Source organism: Anser anser, assembly GCF_964211835.1.
Source record: "Anser anser genome assembly, chromosome: 1".
NCBI classification, from domain to species: Eukaryota; Metazoa; Chordata; class Aves; order Anseriformes; family Anatidae; genus Anser; species Anser anser.
In genome coordinates this window covers 36,585,081-36,604,504 of record NC_139720.1, presented here as the reverse complement: position 1 = coordinate 36,604,504, position 19,424 = coordinate 36,585,081, and the positions used below count along the sequence as shown (strand labels likewise).

At 51.0% G+C, this 19,424-nt stretch overlaps 1 protein-coding gene across 1 annotated transcript; it reads left to right on the top strand.

Annotated features, from left to right (window-relative positions):
- The first annotated feature begins 1,284 nt into the window (after nucleotides 1-1,284).
- LOC310902569 (uncharacterized protein) lies at nucleotides 1,285-10,435 on the top strand. The gene is made up of 14 exons (XM_083844321.1): nucleotides 1,285-2,419; nucleotides 2,956-3,989; nucleotides 4,122-4,236; nucleotides 4,477-4,650; nucleotides 4,750-4,856; nucleotides 5,572-5,709; nucleotides 6,245-6,354; nucleotides 6,547-6,669; nucleotides 7,316-7,377; nucleotides 7,514-7,591; nucleotides 7,775-7,927; nucleotides 8,861-9,027; nucleotides 9,238-9,331; nucleotides 10,244-10,435. Exons 2-14 carry the CDS (start codon nucleotides 3,805-3,807, stop codon nucleotides 10,271-10,273), a joined length of 1,536 nt encoding a protein of 511 aa, XP_083700447.1. The 5' UTR covers nucleotides 1,285-2,419; nucleotides 2,956-3,804; the 3' UTR covers nucleotides 10,274-10,435.
- Nucleotides 10,436-19,424: the final 8,989 nt, after the last annotated feature.

Here is a 19,424-nt window from a genome sequence, read left to right as displayed (position 1 = left end):
ACAGTATCAGTCTTAATTCAGATTTAAACTCAAGATAAGCTGAGGTTGAGCAGGTGTTTTAGAAGGAACCATGAAGAAGTGCCATGGAAATAGCAGTGAAGCTATTTCAAGTTGTGCTTTGGTCTGGCTATGTTTAAAAAAAAGGCAGTAGGAAATACTCTTTGTGAATGAGTTAATTTACAATTTGCTGCTAGGGTCAACCTAGATTTATGTTTAGATTTTTGTAAGCATATTTTTCTTTCTGCTTAATTTTAAATAATTTCATAATATGGCCAAATCACTGTTGGAATTTTTATTTAAATATACAGCCTGCGTAGTATGTTTACCTCATTCTGAAATGTCTCTTATACCACTTACTTCTAGCCTCCACATTTGGAAAAAAGTATTGTGAGAAACACTCTGTAGCCAATAACTTAGGCTCAGGCGAGGATCTCAGTGAAGTAGTAATTTATTTGCGATTGTAGTGGCGGGTGTCCCACAAGCAGGAGCACACCTACTGGTTCCAAAACGCAGTTTATATACTTCTTGATGTCAGCACCCTCCCCTGTTTCCCCACTGTGTGGGTAATCACAATCTATCTGATGCTTCACAGACAATGCATGGCCTTCAGTTGCCAGCCTGTTAAATTTCAAATTTCTTTTGACTTTTTTACTGTTTGAAGTGGTAATGTTTCTTCACTTATCTGAGACTTAACACCGTGATTTTCACCTAATTGTTCTAAGGAGTCTGGTTGTCTGCATTTTACAAGGTCGCCTGCTAAGTTTTCTTATCACTGCAAGCATATCTCAATACCCCATTCATTACCTTTAAAAAATGTAACTCTGCAAAAACATCTTTATTCCCACAGTATGACATCTGGTTACCCTGTAAGTGCTGTGTTTATTTGGAGAATCAATAACCCTCATATTCTATTTGGAAATAAGTTGGCTGTACCTGTAGCCCTATGTTATGTGATTCTTCTGACGACGTGTGGTGATTTTACCCTGCTGGGCAGCTGAGAGCATAGCTGCTCTCTCACTCTCCTTCTGAGGAAGGGGAGAAAATATCGTGGAAAGGGCTCAAGGGTTGAGCTAAGGACAGGGAGACCACTCAATTATTGTCACAGGCAAAGTAGACTCAATATAGGGAGATTAATACAATTTATTATATACCATTAGCAGACTAGAGCAGTGAGACTAAAAGCAAGCTAAAAACACCTTCCCCCTCTTCTCATTCCTCCCCCCCAAGTGGAGCAGGAAAATGGGGGCTGCAGACAGTCCTTGGTGCTTCGTCTCCTCTGCTCCTTCTCGGTCACTCCCAGCCCCTGCTCCACGTGGGGTCCCTCCCACGGGATGCCGTCCTTCTGAACTGAGCCTGCGGGGGCTGCCCACAGGCAGCAGCTCTTCAAGCACTGCTCCCACATAGCTCCGTACCACGGGGTCCATCCCCCAGGAGCAAACTGCTCCAGCACGGGTCCCCCACGGGCGGCAGCTCCCCCCAGACCCCCTGCTCCTGCGTGGGCTCCTCTCCACGGGCTGCAGCTCCGGCCCGGGGCCTGCTCCTGCGGGGGCTCTCCATGGGCCGCAGCCTCCTCCAGGCCACATCCACCTGCTCCACCGGGGGCTCCTCCACGGGCTGCAGCGTGGAGATCTGCTCCGTGTGGGACCCATGGGCTGCAGGGGGACAGCCTGCTCCACCAGGGGCCTCTCCACAGGCCACAGGGGAACTGCTGCTGCGTGCCTGGAGCACCTCCTGCCCTCCTGCTGCACTGACCTGGGGGGCTGCAGGCCTAAGTTGTTTTTTTTGTTTTTTTTTTCCTTCAATCTGCTCTCCCAGAGGCCCACCTAGCGTTGCTGGGCAAAGTAGGCGGGCAGGGCTTTTTTCTGGCATCGAGGCCACCGAGGGAGCTGCCAGGGCCTGGCTGCCCTCCTGAAGCAGGCTGACGAGGCGTGGGCAGAGCCAGCAGCGACCCCTCCCCTGTTGCTGCCCTCTGAGGGCGGCAGAGCCACCGTGTGTGTGGGGTGTGGGCATGTGGATGGCCTGGTCAGCCTGGTGGCAAAGCTCAAGGAGGACGTGGGGAGGTTGAGGGCCATCAGGGAGTGTGAGCGGGAGATAGACTGGTGGAGCAACTCCCTGCCAGGCCTGAAGGAAAGGCACCAGGGTGAAACACCGCAAACTGGTGGGCCCCCTGCCCTGTTGCTGTTGGGCAGAGGGAGGGGACCTAGGAGATGAGGAGGAATGGAAACAGGTCCCTGCTCGATGTTGCAGGCAACCCCCCTCCCTACCGGCCCCACCTTCCCAGGTGCCCTTACACAGCAGGTCTGAGGCCTTGGAGCTTGAGAGACCGGTGGGTGAGGATGAGGTGGAAAGTCTACCCAGGAGGATGCCTGGGGCAAGGGTGGACTCCACGCCTCAGGACTGCGTCCACTAAGAAAGAAAGGTGATCGTTGTAGGCGACTCCCTTCTCAGGGGAACAGAGGGCCCTATTTGTCGGCCTGACCCTACCCGTAGGGAAGTCTGCTGCCTCCCTGGAGCCAAGGTCAGGGACGTTGCCAGAAAGCTTCCCAACCTGGTTCGCCCCTCTGATTACTATCCTCTATTGGTAGTCCAGGCTGGCAGTGATGATATTGAAAAGAGAAGCCTGAAGGCTATCAAACGGGGCTTTAGAGGACTGGAGCGATTAGTAGATGGATGGGGGAGTACAGGTCGTGCTTTCCTCCATCCCCACAGTGGCAGGGAGGGATACAGAGAGGACACGGAAAGCTCACCTGATAAACACATGGCTCAGAGGCTGGTGCCAACACAGATATTTTGTTTTTTTATTTGACCATGGGGCGCTTTACAGAATAACAAAATCATCTAGGTTCTTCCCTCTGAAGCTCGCTTTGGTTACTGCAACGTTCTTTCTGGGTATTTCTGTGGCCCAGGCTTCTATAAAACTAACATGCAGCATTTTCTCTTCCTGCTCTTCCCCAGTCACTGCGGAACTGGCGAAGTCGGCAGTGATGAGATGATGCTGGAGCTAAGGAAGAGCCAATTCCAGAAAGCAAAGAGCAGATCTGAAGAGATGAGGGAAGCCTGGAAAACTCTGGCTTCCACCTTGTGAAGCTCCTCCCTTGCATTTCGTTCCACATGTGCTGCTCCACCTTGCTATTCAATAAACTTTGCCATCTAGTCCGTCATAGAAGGACAGAATCACTGAGGTTGGAAAAGACCTTCAAGACCATCAAGCACACTGGTCAACCTGACCTCCGGAACCCCATTGCCAGGGAAGTGGCTGCGATGTCTGCACAATGCACAGACCGTCACAGCTTTTAAGGACTGAAAAGCAACATGAGTTGCTAATGGCCAACTCAAACCTCCCCTGGCGCAACACCTCCTCACGTGCTATCCCTTCTCACCTGAGAGCACAGGCCGGCACCCACTTCCACGCGAAGACCCGGGCTGCCCTGCGCTCACCCTGTGCCTCATGCCCGCGAGGCCACCCTGCAGTGGAGGCACCGGGCAGGCGCCCCCCGCCCCTGCAGGGCGGTGCCCCTCAGGCTGCACACCCATTGTGATGCCCTTTGTGACACCCTTTGTGACACCCTGCCCGTGGCCTGGCAGCAAAGCCTTGTGCTGCCTGCAGCCGGCGGCGCTCAGTGCTGTCGCCGCCACTGGGGAAGCGACAGCGCGTGCGTGGCCGGGAGCGTGGCTGCGGCCCTGCCCTCGCGTGGTGCCTCTGCCCCGCTGCGGGGCTCCCAGCCGTCTCGGCTCCCATCTCCCTGCCCGGAGCCCGGCAGAGCCCGCCGGGCGCCTCCTGGTGCCGTTGCCCTGAGGGGGGCCATGGCCTCATCCCAGCGTCCTGGGGCTCCTCAGGGGCTGTCGGGAGCCACCGTCGGTGCCTGTCGGCTCCAGGAGAGGCAGCTTGGTGGGCTGCACGGCGCGGCCGCCCGCGGTGACCTGGCCCTGCTGCAGCGGTGCCGGTGGCTGAGGAAGCTGTGCATCAACTGGCGGGATGCGGAGGGGCGGTAAGGGGCAGCCAATGCCTGCAGCCAGGCCCTGGCCCTGCCTGGAAGCGCCCAGCCCAGGCGGAAGCGCTCTGGGCCCTGGGCCGGCCCGTCGTGGTCTCTCTGCCTTAACGTAGCATCTGAAATTTGCAGGACACCTCTGCATCTTGCTTGCGCCAACGGCCATGTGGATGTCGTTCAGTTTCTGGTTAGGAAGAAGTGCAAGCTGAACCCACGTGACAATTTGAAGAACACGCCCCTGATGAAGGTACGTGAAAACACGACGCCATTGCTGTCGATGGGGCTTGTTGGCTCCGCTCTGAGGGCTGATGGCTTCCTGGCGGCATTCTTTACGTAGGCCCGCGCAGACACAGGGGCGCTGCAGTCAGCGCAGAATGGGCACGTGTTCCCTGACCGTTGGAGACCCTCTTCCCGTGTTGGGAAGCTCTCTCTGACAGAGAGAAGCGTAGGCGTTGCACGTCATTCCTTTCCTGTCTCTGGTTTCCAGGCGGTAGCATGCAAGCAAGAAAGCTGCGTGGCTGTTCTGCTAGAGCACGGCGCTGACCCAAACATCACAGATCATGACGGCAACACTGCCCTTCACCTCGCTGTCCAGACTGCTAACGTGTTTGTAGCGGAGATCTTACTGCAGTACAATGCCCAGATTGATGCTCTGAATGAGGTAACCTGGTAGCTTGGGCAAGGCTGTCCTTCCAAAAAAAAAAAAAGAAGTGACTTCACTTTTCTCTCCTGTGCTAAGGTAGATTCTCTCTCCTTTCAGCTGGGATACACGCCGCTCGCTCTCGCAGTCTCCCACCGTTGCAAAGGGATGGCAGAGTTCTTTCTGAACAAAGGAGCCAACGTGAATGCGCGAGATTGCTCTGGAAGGTGAAGGGTTTTTCAGAAGTTTGCCTGGGTTTCCTTAGCATTGCTCAAGTGAAATTGATCAGAGGCATAGGAACGACCTTTGCAAAAGAAGCTGGAGCCGCACCGGAGGAGTTCCTTCTGCATGCCTTGTGAAAGCAGATCTGCGCGTGGCTGTGGTCTTCCTGCAGGGGGTGTTTTCCACGCTGAGGGCTGCAGGAAAGCATTGCCTGCGGTGCCCCCCAGCACACAAGCACAGCCATTCTGAAACTTGCCCTTTGCTCAGCAGCATTGCTGTTAAGCAGGAGAGGGGGGGTTGAATCGAGGCATAGTTTGTACGTAAGAGTTGTCAATGGGCAAGAGACAAGGGGCGTAAAGGGAAGCAAGGGGAGTGGGAGTTGCGTGTAGGGCGGCACCTTTCAGCACGAGCATGGGCAAGCAGTGGGACGGGTTGCGCGGGAGTTTGTGCAGCCTCCAGCCTTTGAAGGAGGCTTTGAAGAGCAGAATGGGAGAAGCCCCAAGCAGCCCAGTCTGACCCGATAGCTGGAGACCTGCCTGGAGACCTCCTGAGGTCCCGTCCAACAGGAGTTCTCTCGTGCTTTGCCTTTGCTTTCGCTGTCCCTGTAGGAAAGGGGGGGGGATCCGTTGCCTGGGAGGCAAATGGGGAGGGGACTAAAACAACGGCAACGCGATGTCTGCAGAAGCTGATGTCTTTTGCACCTGGTTTTGGATGCTACAGGACCATTCTTATAATTGCTGCTGTTGTGGGGGATGTGGACATCATGCAACTTCTTCTTCAGCATGGTGCTGACCGTTCTCTGACAGACATGGCCGGCATCACAGCCAGGAGTTACTTAGCAACTCTCCACAGACAAGAGTAAGTGTTCTGCATCGTTCATTGCCAGGGGGTTGTCCAAATGTCCGTGTTGTCTTATGGACCGCTTGGTAGAGGCACCAAAGTTTAAGGAGGCGTTGAGACCTTTGTGTCAGCTGGGCTCAGTGGCATCTTCAGATGCATCTCCTTCCCGCATCCTTTTTCAATAGTAGCCTGGGTCTGCAGCAAATTTTTGTTTATTTATCTTCTAAGGTTTAGTTAAGAAGCAAACGTGCAAGTGGTCTCTTCCAGAGCCCCAAGTTACCCTCTGCCAGGCTGGTCAGAGGATAACAGCTGTCCAGCAGCGGGGAGTTACCCTATAGATGGGAAGAGGCATCTATAGACTGACTGAAGGTGCCTGTAGTGAATATGAAATCTGTAAGAGTAGCGCAAGCAGCAGTGTGTGTGTAACCCTTTCTCAACTGGCTCTGAAGCTGTACAGGCTGGACAATGAACGGCTGCTGCTTTTCTAGTGAAGACTGTAGGCAAGGCTGTGGTTATTGTTATACAAATGGATTCCCTTTCTTTCCGTCTGTAGTCTTACTGAGGAACAGGAGGAACCCGTGAGCTCTGAAACCACGGGAGAGTCTTCTGCAGATGCTGCAAAAGGCACAACAGTACCCGACAGCTCCTGCCCGGTGACAACTGGTGGGTACCGATTAGGCACACTTGCACTGAGCGGAGTAGGCGGGATCCTTCAAAGTGGATGAGATGATGTGGAAAACCCACTCTGGCCTGTAGCAGAATAATAACCCATTTTTGGGATGCAGGGCTTGAGTGATGGGGAGAAATAGAGTGAAGGAAACACTCGCGGTGACTGGTTTCTTACCTCCTTTGCAGGTGGTGTCCCAGCAGCAGCAGAAGCGGAGCAAGAGGAAGATGATGACTCTTGTGAATCCTTTTCAGCAAGTGGAATAGCGGAAGGTGGAGAGATGCAGATCGTGAAATCTGCCGAGGAGCCTGGTAAGATGGAGATGGACGCTCAGTTGGCTGAGAAGCTATCTGCAGGTTAAACCCCTCAGAGGGAAACGGTTGTCATGGGGTCAGAGCTGTGAACTCCTAGCCCATTTTTAAGTGGCAACACCTAGGTGTCTGGCTTCTGGGAAGGTTTCAGGCAGTGCATCTCAGAGAAGGGCGATCTCTTCTGGCAGTGCTACGGAAAGAGCATTCTTTCTTGTCGATTTCCCGTCAGCACGAGGATGCTTTGCAGTGTTTCTCCAGTGCCTCCTGGCCAGTGAAAAGTGACCCTAAACACCAGAGTCTGGAGATGTTGTCTAGAGACCAGACGGCCCAAACTGTCCGCACACCGCGACTCCTGCATGCCAGAGTCTCTTCCTGGATGCTACCCAGCCACCTGTGGGGCGCTGCTTAGAGCCACGTGCGCTGTCATGCTTAGGCACCTCCTGCTGGAAAGGAGGCAGCAAGAGGTGGTGATGCCAAGAGGATACCGTGCTGCGGCTGGGTGTGAAGGCACCCTGGGAAAACACTTCCTATCTGCATTTGTACCGTGGAGTTGAACCGCTATGCGTCATTTGATGCAGGCCTTGAGGGATGGGGAAAAGTAGAGAGAAAAGGACACAGAGCGCCTTGTTTCTGACTTCCTTTGCAGATACCTTGCTGCCAGTATCAGTAGAGGAAGAGGAAGGTGGTGACTCTTGTTCTGATTCTGAGGTATGATTCTGAGAATGATGAAGCTGTGGCAGACGTTGTGCTTCTGCATCCCAAGTGCTGAAAGGCAGGGCGACGGTGCGTTATTTCTGGGCAACCTTTCCACACTGCCTGCCTGTCTGTGTTCTTGCTCACTCAGGGGTCTGCAAAGGAGAAAGAAAACCTTCCAGAACAATGGGATGCTGAAACTCAAACAGATTTTCAGGACAATACACAGGTGACTGTGCTAAAGAGTGATGCAGATCAGTTGTGCAGATGCCTGCTGGTGGCAGGCACAATTTCTTAGGTTCAAATTCCAGCTGAAGACCGACCTAGTGATAGAATCAAATGAGTAAAGGCATATCTCGTCTTGTCATGTCCTTACTGATTTCTGCATTCTCATGTAATGCCATTTCTTCAGGGTGTGGTCAGACAGCTGCCGCAGGAGCTTCCCGGTGCTCTTGAAGAGCAGCCCAAATTCCAAGCTCCTCTTGAAGACCCTATGCGCTGCCACAGGTGCCTGAAGGGAGAGAAGAGGCGTTTGCAGAAGGAGTTGGACTTGTTCAAAGCCAAGGTATGGGAAGGCTGTCTCTTGCCATCTCTGCAGGGGCCCAGGCCTTTTTTGTGGCAAACCCAAGTGGGGATCTGCTCCTGTTGTGGGGGGTTTGTGTAACCCCGGCTGGTTCAGTGTGCGGCCAGCTGGGATGAGGGGGCTGGGAGGGAACAGAACTGCTGCTTTAGGGTCTGCTTGTTTGTGCCTCCTGAAGTAAGAGCATGGAGCTGAGCTCAGGTTGTCTCAGTACCCTAGACAACTTGGCCACAGGGTGGGATTCGGTGGCAGGGAAGTGACTCGCCTTCCTTATACGCCTGGCACCTATGGTTAGAGAGGTCAGGATCCACGAAGTCACCTCATCCCGACTTGCAGCACGATGTGCGTGTTCCTTTCAAAGAGCTGCTTCCCAAGTGTAGCGGGGCGGGTGCACTTCTTTCTGTTTTGTTTGGCCAAGCAGGGTGTGTGGGCTCAGGGAGAAACAGGAGACATCCTGGACTGCTGCGCTGGTGCATTTTTGTCTTCTCTGTCCTCTTTCTTCCTGCAGCTGAGTAACTTGCTGTGAATCCTGAATTCTTCCGTAGCGTGTTGCATGTAGGCAGCAGCATCTGCAGTCTTTATATAGGAATTGAGGCGTAGAGGCCTGGGAAGTGCTGGTGTAGAAATCCTCTCTTCACCCTTTTTATAGAGATGTGTTGTCACCGTAGGAGAAGCTTTTCACCGAATACTTTCCATGCAGTAGCCAACAAGTGGTTAGAAAGGGTGTTTGGAGTCCTTGAGAGGGGAAGACGAGTGCTGTGGCAGAGTGTAGGGAATGAACGTAGACATAGGAGAGGGGCCAGTACGAAAGATGATGAAGTAACTTGGCTTTTGAGAGGTGACTGGAGAGTCGAAGCTGTCGACCCCTTTTTGTCAAGCCTAAGCTCACTTGTGTGAATTCCTGTTGCGATTTGACAGCTGCTGCAATTGCAAGAACAGCATATCTGGAACCTGAACTGCGGAGTTGGCCTGCAATTTGCTATACAGAAGGTGGAGAGGGAAATAACAGCTTCTCGCCCGAAACAGCAAAGCCTTCTGGTACTATCTGGTGCAGCTATCAAACAACTGAAGGAGCGCGTGCAACGGTAAGGGAGTAAGAGAGGGGGAACAAGGCCTCACTTTCTGGGACTGTGTGAAAGCCAGAGGGTTGCCTTCTTGCAGCACAGCAAGTTAGTGCAGGCTTTCGAAAGACGCTTTTGCTTTTGGCTCTGTTACTTCATGCTCTTCTTCCAGGCTTTATACTCTTGAGGCTTGCTGTATCCACACAACTATAATTGCTTGTATGTCTTTCTTAGGCTTGAAGTTCAAAGTGCCAGACTGGAAGCCACGGCCCAGCGACAAACCATGATCATCAAGGCCCTTCAGAAAGACCTGCAAGCCTCTGTCTCAGTAAGCTAGCCATAGACTTCCCTCTTTGTGAGCTCCTGAGCCTAACTACTTAATCACGTGGGGAAATCCTGCCCTTCCCCAGCTTTCTGGTTGTGAGAGCTGTCCCACGATACCATAGCAAGTGCTTCTTAACGCCCTCTTAGGTAAAGCCCTGACAGTAATGCGCTGGCTGAAGCCCTTTCTGCTTTAGGCCAGTCGTGAGGCAGAGACCTCATGCTCTCTAACCACGTGTAGGTGTTGTGCATCATTCATTGCTAGGGGTTGTCCGAATGTCTGTGCTGCTTTCAGGACCTCTTTGGTAAAGGCACCAAGGTTTAAGACCTTTGCGGCAGCTGGGCTCAGCGACGTCTTCGGATGCATTTCCTTCCCGTGTCAAGAGCGGGTTTGAAGCTGAGGAGAACAGCCACCCACACTTCTGAGAATTCAGTCCTGTGTTGCGGAGCTCCGCCTTGCCCCTAGGCGGCAAGGAGCTTCCCAGCTTTTGTTTCAGAGGGGATTCAACTGATAGACCTGGAGTTAAGCTCCTTGGCAGTGTTCCTCCTCTTGTGGGTAGCTTTGCACTCCTGGGCGTTCCTTGACTTCATTCCCTTGCCCCCCGCCCTTTTCTGTTAGCCTGTATCAATAAGCAGCAGAAGAGAAGGGTACCTGGGTGAAGTTTGGAGTAAAAACACCTTTAGGAATATAGCACATTTGAAGGTAGAGGGGAAAAAAAAACAAACAAAAAACGAACACACATTCGTTCCTTTTGTTCATCAGTCTGGCACAATATAAAGGATGTGCTAATGCATCATTTTCCACAGTTTTCAAGTCTCTTGGAAGCTCGGTTTGGTTACCGTAATGATCTTCCCAGGGATTTCAGTGGCCCAAGGCACTGCAAAACTAACAGCGTTTTCTTTCCCTGCCCCTCCCCAGTCACCGCGGAACTGGCAAAGTCGGCAGTGATGAGATGATGCTGGAGCCAAGGAAGAGCCAATTCCAGAAAGCAAAGAGCAGATCTGAAGAGATGAGCCTGGAAAACTCTGACTTCCACCTTGTGTAGCTCCTCCCCCGAATTTCGTTCCGCATGTGCTGCTCCACCTTGCTATTCAATAAACTTTGCCATCTAGTGTGCATCTTTATTGTCATAGGAGGACAGAATCACTGAGTTTGGAAAAGACCTTCAAGACCATCAAGCGCACTGGTCAACCCAACCTACGAAGCCCCATTGGTAGGGAAGCTGCAGTGAGAAGAGGAAGTGTGTGGGTACAGTCACCCAGCTGCTAATTTCGAGTTGCAGAGGCCTGTGTTCTTCAGCAGGGGTGTGTTGGAAGAGGTGAAAAAGAAATCTGCTGCCCTTTGGAGCATGCCAGCTACTCTTGGCAGCAGCTTTTGGCAGCTACCAAAATGGCTGGAGGCTGTCCCCAGAGCTTTCTATGGGGAGAGGAAAAGGAGGCGACTCTGTTCAGCAGCGCTGGTGGTTTGCTGCACGCACCTGCTACTGTAGTTGGCAAGTGGTGCCTGTGGCTATGGGGAAGGGATGCTGGGCGATGTTTCTGTGCAGGAGGAGGCGGGAGTTGTTTTGGCCCTCAGCGGTGGGGTGGTTTGCTGCAGTTTTCTTCCATGGGTCTGGGGGAAGCAGCCATAGCAGCCATCTAACTCTTGGGTAAGAATTCCTGAATAGCGTCGCTGATGGAGAAGCGGACAGAGCCATAAGCATAACTCTCGTGGTGTGCAAAGGGCAGGAAAGGGGAGATGTGCAAGAGACAAGTGGCAGGAGAGGACTGGGTGCTGTTGGGTAGGAGAGAGAGAGCAAATTCTACAGAGCTGTGCCCCAGGCTCTGCTTCTAAGATCTCAGCGTCCCATGAATAGGTAGGGAGCAGAAAATCCCAGCAACAGGAGCTGGCTTGAATGAATGCAGTAGCTATGAAGCTGAAAAGAGGTAGCAACAACAGAATCCGTACCAAACAGTCGTGTAAAGCTGAGATGTGCCATGAGCAGAAACTAAGTGTGAAGGGTGTGAGGAAAGAATATTTGCAGCCTGGTTAGCCCCGTGCAGACTTAAAGCACGGTCTCTTTTCTGATGCCTAGAGCAGTTTACCTTTTAAATGACAGATGAGGTAAGGGGGACACTGAGTTCTCTATGATGTGAAGTTGGCTAGGCCAACGTTGAAGACCTGCCAGCTCCGGGGGAGAATCAGGTATGTGCAGTAAGTACAGGTGATCAGAGACTCACCAACGAGGAAAACATAGATCGACTTCAGTGCTAGAAAGATCCATCAGCCTCTTTACCATAAGAATTGCAAAGCAAATGCACTTCTGCCAAACTGCATGCTATCCCATCTGTCAGCTTTTCCTCTCCAGCAGTTCAGCTAAGCAACGTTGAAGACACTGATGTACTCTCAAAGCCTGGTCTACAGGACTGCTTCAAATGCAAGGTGTAAAGATGTTGGTGGTAACACAATGAGAGCTGATGCTTCCAGGTGTACTGAAAAGTTTTAAAACCGAGTACTGAGCGTTGATATTCCTGGTCCCCATTGCTTAGAATAGCAATGTGGAAGCTCACCTTCAACCACATTTCAGAGCCTGCCATTACTTATCAGAGTCTCTGAGGATTGGGAAAGTACTTTTAATTTAGCATCCCTTGCCTGGAATGTGAATTAAACAGCAGAAAGTAGGATCAGAAACATAGAATGGTTTAGGTAGAAAGGGACCTTGAGGACCACCTAGTTCCTATCTCCCTGCCATGGGCAGGGACACCTCCCACCACACCAGCTTGCCCAAAGCCCCATCCAGCCTGGCCTTGAACACTTCCAGGATGAGGCATCCACAGCTGCTCTGGGCAGCCTGTGCCAGGGCCTCACCACCCTCACAGTAAAGAATTTATTCTGAATATCTAATCTAAATCTACTCTTCTTTACCTTAAAGCCATTCCCCCTTGTTCATTCACTACATCCCCTGACAAAGAGTACCTCCCCAGCTTTCCTGTAGGCCTCCTTTTGGTAGTGGAAGGCCGCTGTAAGGTATCCCAGGAGCCTTCTCTTCTCCAGGCTGAACAACTCCCTCAGCCTGTCTTCACAGGAGAGGCTCTCCAGCCCCTTGATCATTTTCGCAGCCCTCCTCTGGACTCGTTGTTATATGACCACATCCTCCTTGTTCTGGAGGCCCCGGAGCTAAATACAGCACTCCAGGTGGGGTCTCATGGGAACAGAGAAGAGGGGGAGAATCACCTCCCTTGACCTGCTGGCCATGCTGCTTTTGATGCAGCCCAGGATACGGTTGGCTTTCTGGTCTGCAAGCACACATTGCTGGCTCGTGTTGGGCTTGTCATCAACCAGCACCCCCCAGGTCCTTCTCCTCAGTGTTGCCAATTTCTCTAGGAGAATGCTGTGGGTAAGAGTGTCAAATGCTTTAGTCAAATGCGGGTATATGACATCCACGGCCTTTCTGAGATCTACTAAACTGTTCATCATTCTGTAGATGGAGATCTGGTTAGTCAGTCAGACCCTGCCCTTTGTAAACCTATGCTTGTGCATGCCTTGTGATGTAATTGGGATGATCTGCTATGTGACTTCCCCTGGTACCAAGGCCAAACTGACATGCCCCTAATTCCCTGAATCTTCCTTCCTGCCCTTTTTGTAGACAGAAGTCGCGTTTGTTAACCTCCAGTCAGCTAGGACTTCCCCAGTTAGCCAGGACTGCTGGTAAATTCTTGAAAGTGGCTTGGTATTCAGAGAGACGCTTGGCTCCTTGAAGCAGAGGCTCTAGGCGCTCCCCTGCCACCTCAGGTGAGAATTAAGCTTTCCTCTTTTGGTCCTGTGACTTCCGAGTTGTGCTGGAGGGTGCCACAGCCTCAGCTGGACAGCAGGGGTTTATACTAAACACCAGGACACACACAGGGTCATTCTCCTGGTGGTTCGGGAGTGTCTGAGTGGGCTCAACGCACACAAATCCAGGGGTCCTGATGGGATGCATCCACGTGTGCTGAGGGAGTTAGCGGAGGTGATCGCCGAACTGCTCTCTATCATCTTTGAAAGGTCCTGGAGAACAGGAGAGGTGCCTGAAGACTTGAGGATAGCCAATGTCACTCCAGTCTTCAAGAAGGGCAAGAAGGAGGATCCAGGAAACTACAGGCCAGTCAGTCTCACCTCTGTCCCTGGAAAGGTGTTGGAACAGCTTGTTCTGGATGCCATCTCCAAGGAATTGGAAGACAAGAAGGTTATGAGGAGTAGTCAGCATGGATTCACCAAGGGGAAATCGTGTTCAACCAACCTCGTTGCCTTCTATGATGGCATCACCAGCTGGGTAGATGGGGGGAGAGCAGTGGATGTCATCTACCTTGACTTTAGCAAGGCTTTTGATACCGTCTCCCAGAACATCGTGCTAGCAAAGCTGAGAAAGTGTGGGATAAAGGAGTGGACAGTAAGGTGGGTTGAGAACTGGCTGACTGGCCGAGCTCAGAGGGTGGTGATCGATGGTGCAGAGTCTAGCTGGAGACCTGTGACTAGCGGTGTTCCCCAGGGGTCAGTGCTGGGTCTGGTCTTGTTCAACCTCTTCATCGACGACCTTGATGAGGGAATAGTGTCCACCCTCAACAAGTACGCCGATGATACAAAGCTGGGAGGCGTGGCTGACACGCCAGAAGGCTGTGCTGCCATTCAGCGAGACCTGGACAGGCTGGAGAGCTGGGCAGGAAGTAACCAAATGAGGTTTAGCAAGAGCAAGTGTAGAGTCCTGCACCTGGGAAGGAACAACCGCATGTATCAGTACAGGCTGGGGGATGACTCTGTGGAGAAGGACCTGGGGGTCCTGGTGGACGACAGGTTGACCATGAGCCAGCAGTGTGCTCTGGTGGCCAAGAAGGCCAATGGGATCCTGGCGTGCATAAAAAGGAGCGTGGCCAGCAGGTCAAGGGAGGTGATCCTCCCCCTCTACCCTGCCCTGGTCAGGCCTCACCTGGAGTACTGTGTCCAGTTCTGGGCTCCCCGGTACAAAAAAGACGGGGATCTTCTGGAAAGAGTCCAGCGGAGGGCAACAAAGATGATATGGGGCCTGGAGCATCTTCCCTGTGAGGAAAGACTGTGAGACCTAGGTCTGTTCAGCCTTGAGAAGAGAAGACTGAGAGGGAATCTCATCAATGTTTACAAATATCTTAAGTGTGGGAGACAGAGGGATTTAGCCAACCTCTTTTCAGTGGTTTGTGGGGACAGGTCAAGGGGCAATGGTCAAAAAATGGAGCCCAGGAAGTTCTGCACCTGTGTGGAACATGTGAAAGAACTTCTTCACAGTGAGGGTGATGGAGCACTGGAACAGGCTGCCCAGGGAGGTTGTGGAGTCTCCTTCTCTGGAGATACTCAAGGCCCATCTGGACGCCTACCTGGGCAACCTGCTCTAGGGAACCTGCATTGGATGGGGGTTTGACCCGATGATCTCTTGAGGTCCCTTCCAACCCCTACAATTCTGTGATTCTGTGAACCAGTTTATCTCACAATTGGACAATTTGTCCAGAAGGATGCTGTGAATGACCGTATATTAAAGGCCTTACTGAAATCTGGGAAGATTACGTCCACTGCTTTCCCTTCATCCACCAAGCGGATGACCTTATCATGGAAGATCAAATTCCTAAGGCAGGACTTTCCCCTGATGAAACCATGTTGACTATGCCTGGTAATAGCTTTGTTCTTTAACTGACTTTCAATATTCCCCCAGAACAATTTTTCTCCATAACTTTTCCAGGGACTGCGGTTAGACTAATTAGCCTGTAGTTTCCTGTGTCTTCTCTCAAGCCCTTTTATAAGATTGTTATAACGTTGTCTAGTTTCCAGTCAGGAAACTAGACTGGGGACCTCCCCAGACTCCCATGACCTTTGGTAAATTGTTGAAAGGGGTCCAGCTATAACACCTGCTTATTCCTTCAGCACTCTAGGGTGAATCCTGCCTGGCCCCATGGACCTACGAATGTTGAGCTGATACAGCTGTTCCCTTACAGTTTTGGTGACCACAGAAAGAAAGTCATTGCTCTCTTGTCATGGTCCCCCAACTTGGAGGTCCAGGCAGCCCAAGATGTGTTGTTGATGCATTGTTACTGTTAAACACTGAGAAAAAAAAAAAAAGCATTAAATCGTAGAATCATAGAATCAGTAAGGTTGGAAAAGGCCTCCAAGATCGTCTGGTCCAACCACCCCCCTACTACCAATATTAACAATACAACCGATACTCACCGAGGCGATCGGCTCCGGGGCGGATGCGTTCTGCAGCGGGGCGGGGGATCGAGGCGGGCAGGGCTTTTTTTCGGCACCCAGGCCACTCGAAGCAGCCGAGGGAGCCGCCAGGGCCCGGCTGCCCTCCTGAGGCAGGCTGACGAGGCGCGGGCGGAGCCCCCTCCCCGGCCGTACAAAGGCAGCCCCCGGGGGGCGCGGGCACCAGGCGGGCACACGGCATGGCGCCTCGGGCAGGGCGAGCGTGGGGGTGGCGCCCTCACCGCTGGTTTCCAACGGTCTTCTCCAACGGTGGTTGTAACCTGCTCGTGAGGAGCCCGGCCACGGTATCCGGCCAGGGGACCTAGGCCAAGGGGGGGCGGAATGGAAGCAGGTTTCTGCTCGGGGTGGTAGGCGAGCCCTCACCTCACCTTCCCGTCTACCCTTAATGTAACAGGCATGAGGCTCTGGAACATGACAGTCAAAACACTGATGTAGACAAAAGCCCATCCGTTTGGAAGGGGTGCCTAAGGCAAGGCAGCCTACCCCTCGCATCACTACATCTTCTGTCAAGAAAGAAAGAAGGGTTATCGTCATGGGGGACTCCCTTCTGAAAGGGACAGAGGGCGCGATTTGCCATCTGGACCCAACCCACAGGGAAGTCTGTTGCCTTCCTGGGGCTCAGGTGAGAGACATTGCTAGGAAAGTCACTTGCCTGGTACGGCCCAGCAACTACTACCCGCTACTGGTCTTTCAGGCTGGTAATGACGAAATAGCAAGAGCAATCAAAAAGGATTTTAGGGCTTTGGGGCGACTGCTTAAAGGATCAGGGGCACAGGTTGTGTTTGCCTCTGTCCTTCCGACAGGAGGGATCAATGTTGACAGGCAGACTCGGCTCATCAATACGTGGCTTCGAGACTGGTGCAACCAGCAGAACTTTGGGTTTGTTGATCACAGGAAGGTCTACACGACACCGGGCCTGCTGGCACCAGATGGGATGCACCACTCTCAGAGGGAGAAAAGGATTTTTGCCCAGGAGTTGGCAGGGCTGATAGGGCTTTAAACTAGAGCTGAAGTGGGAAAGGGATAAAACCAGGCCCACCAGTGATAAGCTAAGGGATGGTGCGCTAGAATCAGAGGCATGGTGTGCTAGTGAGGTCCTTTGGTCTGCTCCACGAGGTGCTGCGTACTATGAGGCACATTCGAAGTGCTTCTACACAAACGCACACAGTATGAGGAATAGACTGGATGAGCTAGAAGTCTTGGCCCAGGCCCAGAGCTACGACATCATCGGCATAAGCGAAACCTGGTGGGATGAGTCCTGTGACTGGTGTGTTGCAATAGATGGTTACAAGCTCCTCAGGAGGGACAGGCAGGGCAGACAAGGCGGTAGGGTGGTGCTGTACGTGAAGGCCTCCACCTTTTTCTGCTTATTTGTTAGGTGGCCATCCACTCCCAGTATCATTTCAGTGATTTCTTTTGACATCCTCTTGCTGTATTCATACTTGAAAAAGCCTTTTTTGTTGTCTGACACCACAGTGGCCAGTGACAACTCAAGTTGATCTTTGGCTTTTCTTGTTTTCTCCCTGTAGATGAGAACTGCAGCTCTGTAATCTGCCTATGAAGCCAGACCTTGCTTCCACAGGTCTTATATTTTCTTTTTCCATGCTAGTTCCAGGAGGAGTTCCCTGTTCAGCCAGGCCAGTCTTCTGTCCTGTTTGCTAGACTTGCAGGATTGCCTGCTCCCAGGCTGTTAAAGGTGGTTCTTGAAAAACAACCAGCTCTCATGAACCTCTAAATGCTCTAGAGCAGATTCTTAGGGAACACTGCTAAGTAGTTCCCAGGGAAGAGAACAGTTAAAACAAAGAAACAAACAAACAAAAAAACCACTTACCAATGATCTTCTAGTGTATCCAACCAGTCAAGAAAGAGGAGCAAAGTCTGAATGGTTTCAAGTTCTTGCCTTAACTGTCTTCAAAGCTGTCAGCTGAAATGTCTTCAGGGAGTTGATACAGTAATAGTATATTAAAAACATAAGCTTCATGCTTCAGAGTATAATTTGCTCTCCAAGCACTAAAGAATTTATCCATCTGGAAGATTATTCTGCAACCGTGCTTTATATAGATTTAATTATTTTGTGCTTTTCATGATAGGATTTTCTTAGACACTTCTTTTATAAGTTATATTTAGAGACAAGCCAGATAGAGCTTTTTTTCAAAGCTGACATTCCTTCAAGACTACAGAGTGTAGGCGTTAAATTCAACTCGGGTAAGCAAATATCTGTTTGCAATTTTTGTACCATTTTTTGATGCGTAAGATCAATACACTAAACTACATTTTTGCTTCAGTGAAACAAAAACTGCCACTAGAGGGTAGTGTTAAGTCAAAAAAAAAAAAAGTATTTTTGGAATAAATCTGTATCCAGGATAAAATAATTTGAACTCTCCTGCACATTTATAAACATGCAGTAGATTTTACAGCTCTAGTCAGATTTGTTTTAGCATTGTTGGCTTTTTTTCCTATCAAGTTATTTATGCACTTCTATTTCAACTGTAAACAGCAATAACAAGTATCTAGTTTCATACCTTAATATATATATGAACGCTAAAATGATTTTGTTTCATCTTCTTTGTGAGGGACTTTTTCACTGAATTGAAAGAAAAATGTAAAAAGGCTTTTATGATTTTCTGTTGGAAACTACCCATTCACTTAAAATTGCATTGCATTGTATAGAATATTTCTTTTCCTCATTCTTCTTCCTACACAATAGAAGAACAGAATTATCTTTCACCAAGGCAGTGCAATATGATCTAATGACTGTTGAAGTCCATTTAGGGAGTTTGATAATGGCCTTTTGTCGGCTCTCTTGCTCCGAGCTCAGCTCCAGGACTGGTCAAGATGTGATCCTCCAGTGAGGCAAATCTATCCAAACCTACAACTTTTGACATACGCTCCTGGGAAGATTTATTTTTTTTTTTTGGGGGGGGGGGGGAGGGGGAGGGGGTGGGTATCATCTGTTTCTTTTCAATTTGAGTAGTTGTCTGTCAAGGGTGAGCATGTGCCAGCTTTCCATGCAAAGGTTCCCAAGGAGGCTTCTCCCAGTCACTTCTCGTCTTTGTCAGTGTGTGCTCCCCAAGGCGGGTTTGTTTTGTGAGGGAAAGGCATTCAAGGAGGCCATGCTGGGAGGCAAAGGCAGCACCAGGCTAAGGTTTAAGCCTTAAGGTTTAAGCACATTAGAATGTTTTGGTAGTCTACCTTGCACAGAGCCGCGTCCATGGGAAGTGAAGCCCTGCCACAAATCCCTCCCAAACCTGCTACAGAAATCCGTGCTGATGGCCAAACTCATCCACCACCCATGTTTCACTTCCCATCCCCAGTCTGGGTCAAAACCCATTAGCAGTTTTACTTATTCTTCCTTTTTTTTCCATGCTGGAAGATAACCGGATGAAAAACACTACCCAGCAGCAAATTACTGGGCTTTGATGTCATCTGAAGAGTGTCAGTTTCTGTTTCTCCTGCTGCTGTCGTACATCACCGCACACGATGACACCCTGCTGGGGAGGCTGCAGCCCTGGCTGAACCAGCACTAAAAGATGATAATGTGGGTTTTGGTGCTGTGCAGTAAACACATTCTTTCGACATGACTGTGTTGAAATCGCAGCTCTTCGGGGGACAGGACAGTGCCTTTGAACTGATATTGCAACTGTGTGTGGAACGCAAATGCAGAGTGTAAAGCTACCCCATGGTGCGCTGGTTTAGTAGAGCAGATTTTGAATGACTCATCATGAAGATGAAAATTTTCTAGTGGCATTTAATTTTAGCCTGATAAATCACTGGGGAAAAAAAAAAAAAAGCACTCCAGCACTCCAGCACTCCAGCAACAAGATGAACTTGGTTTTGGGAGCTGGAAGTGGTGGGG

Bases quoted from the DNA above. Each gene is read 5' to 3' on its own strand.
- LOC310902569 (XM_083844321.1), top strand. From the start codon at position 3,805: ATGGCCTCATCCCAGCGTCCTGGGGCTCCTCAGGGGCTGTCGGGAGCC. The intron at 7,378-7,513 runs GTATGATTCTGA...TTGCTCACTCAG, and splicing joins ACTCTTGTTCTGATTCTGAG to GGGTCTGCAAAGGAGAAAGA. The intron at 7,928-8,860 runs GTATGGGAAGGC...GCGATTTGACAG, and splicing joins TGGACTTGTTCAAAGCCAAG to CTGCTGCAATTGCAAGAACA.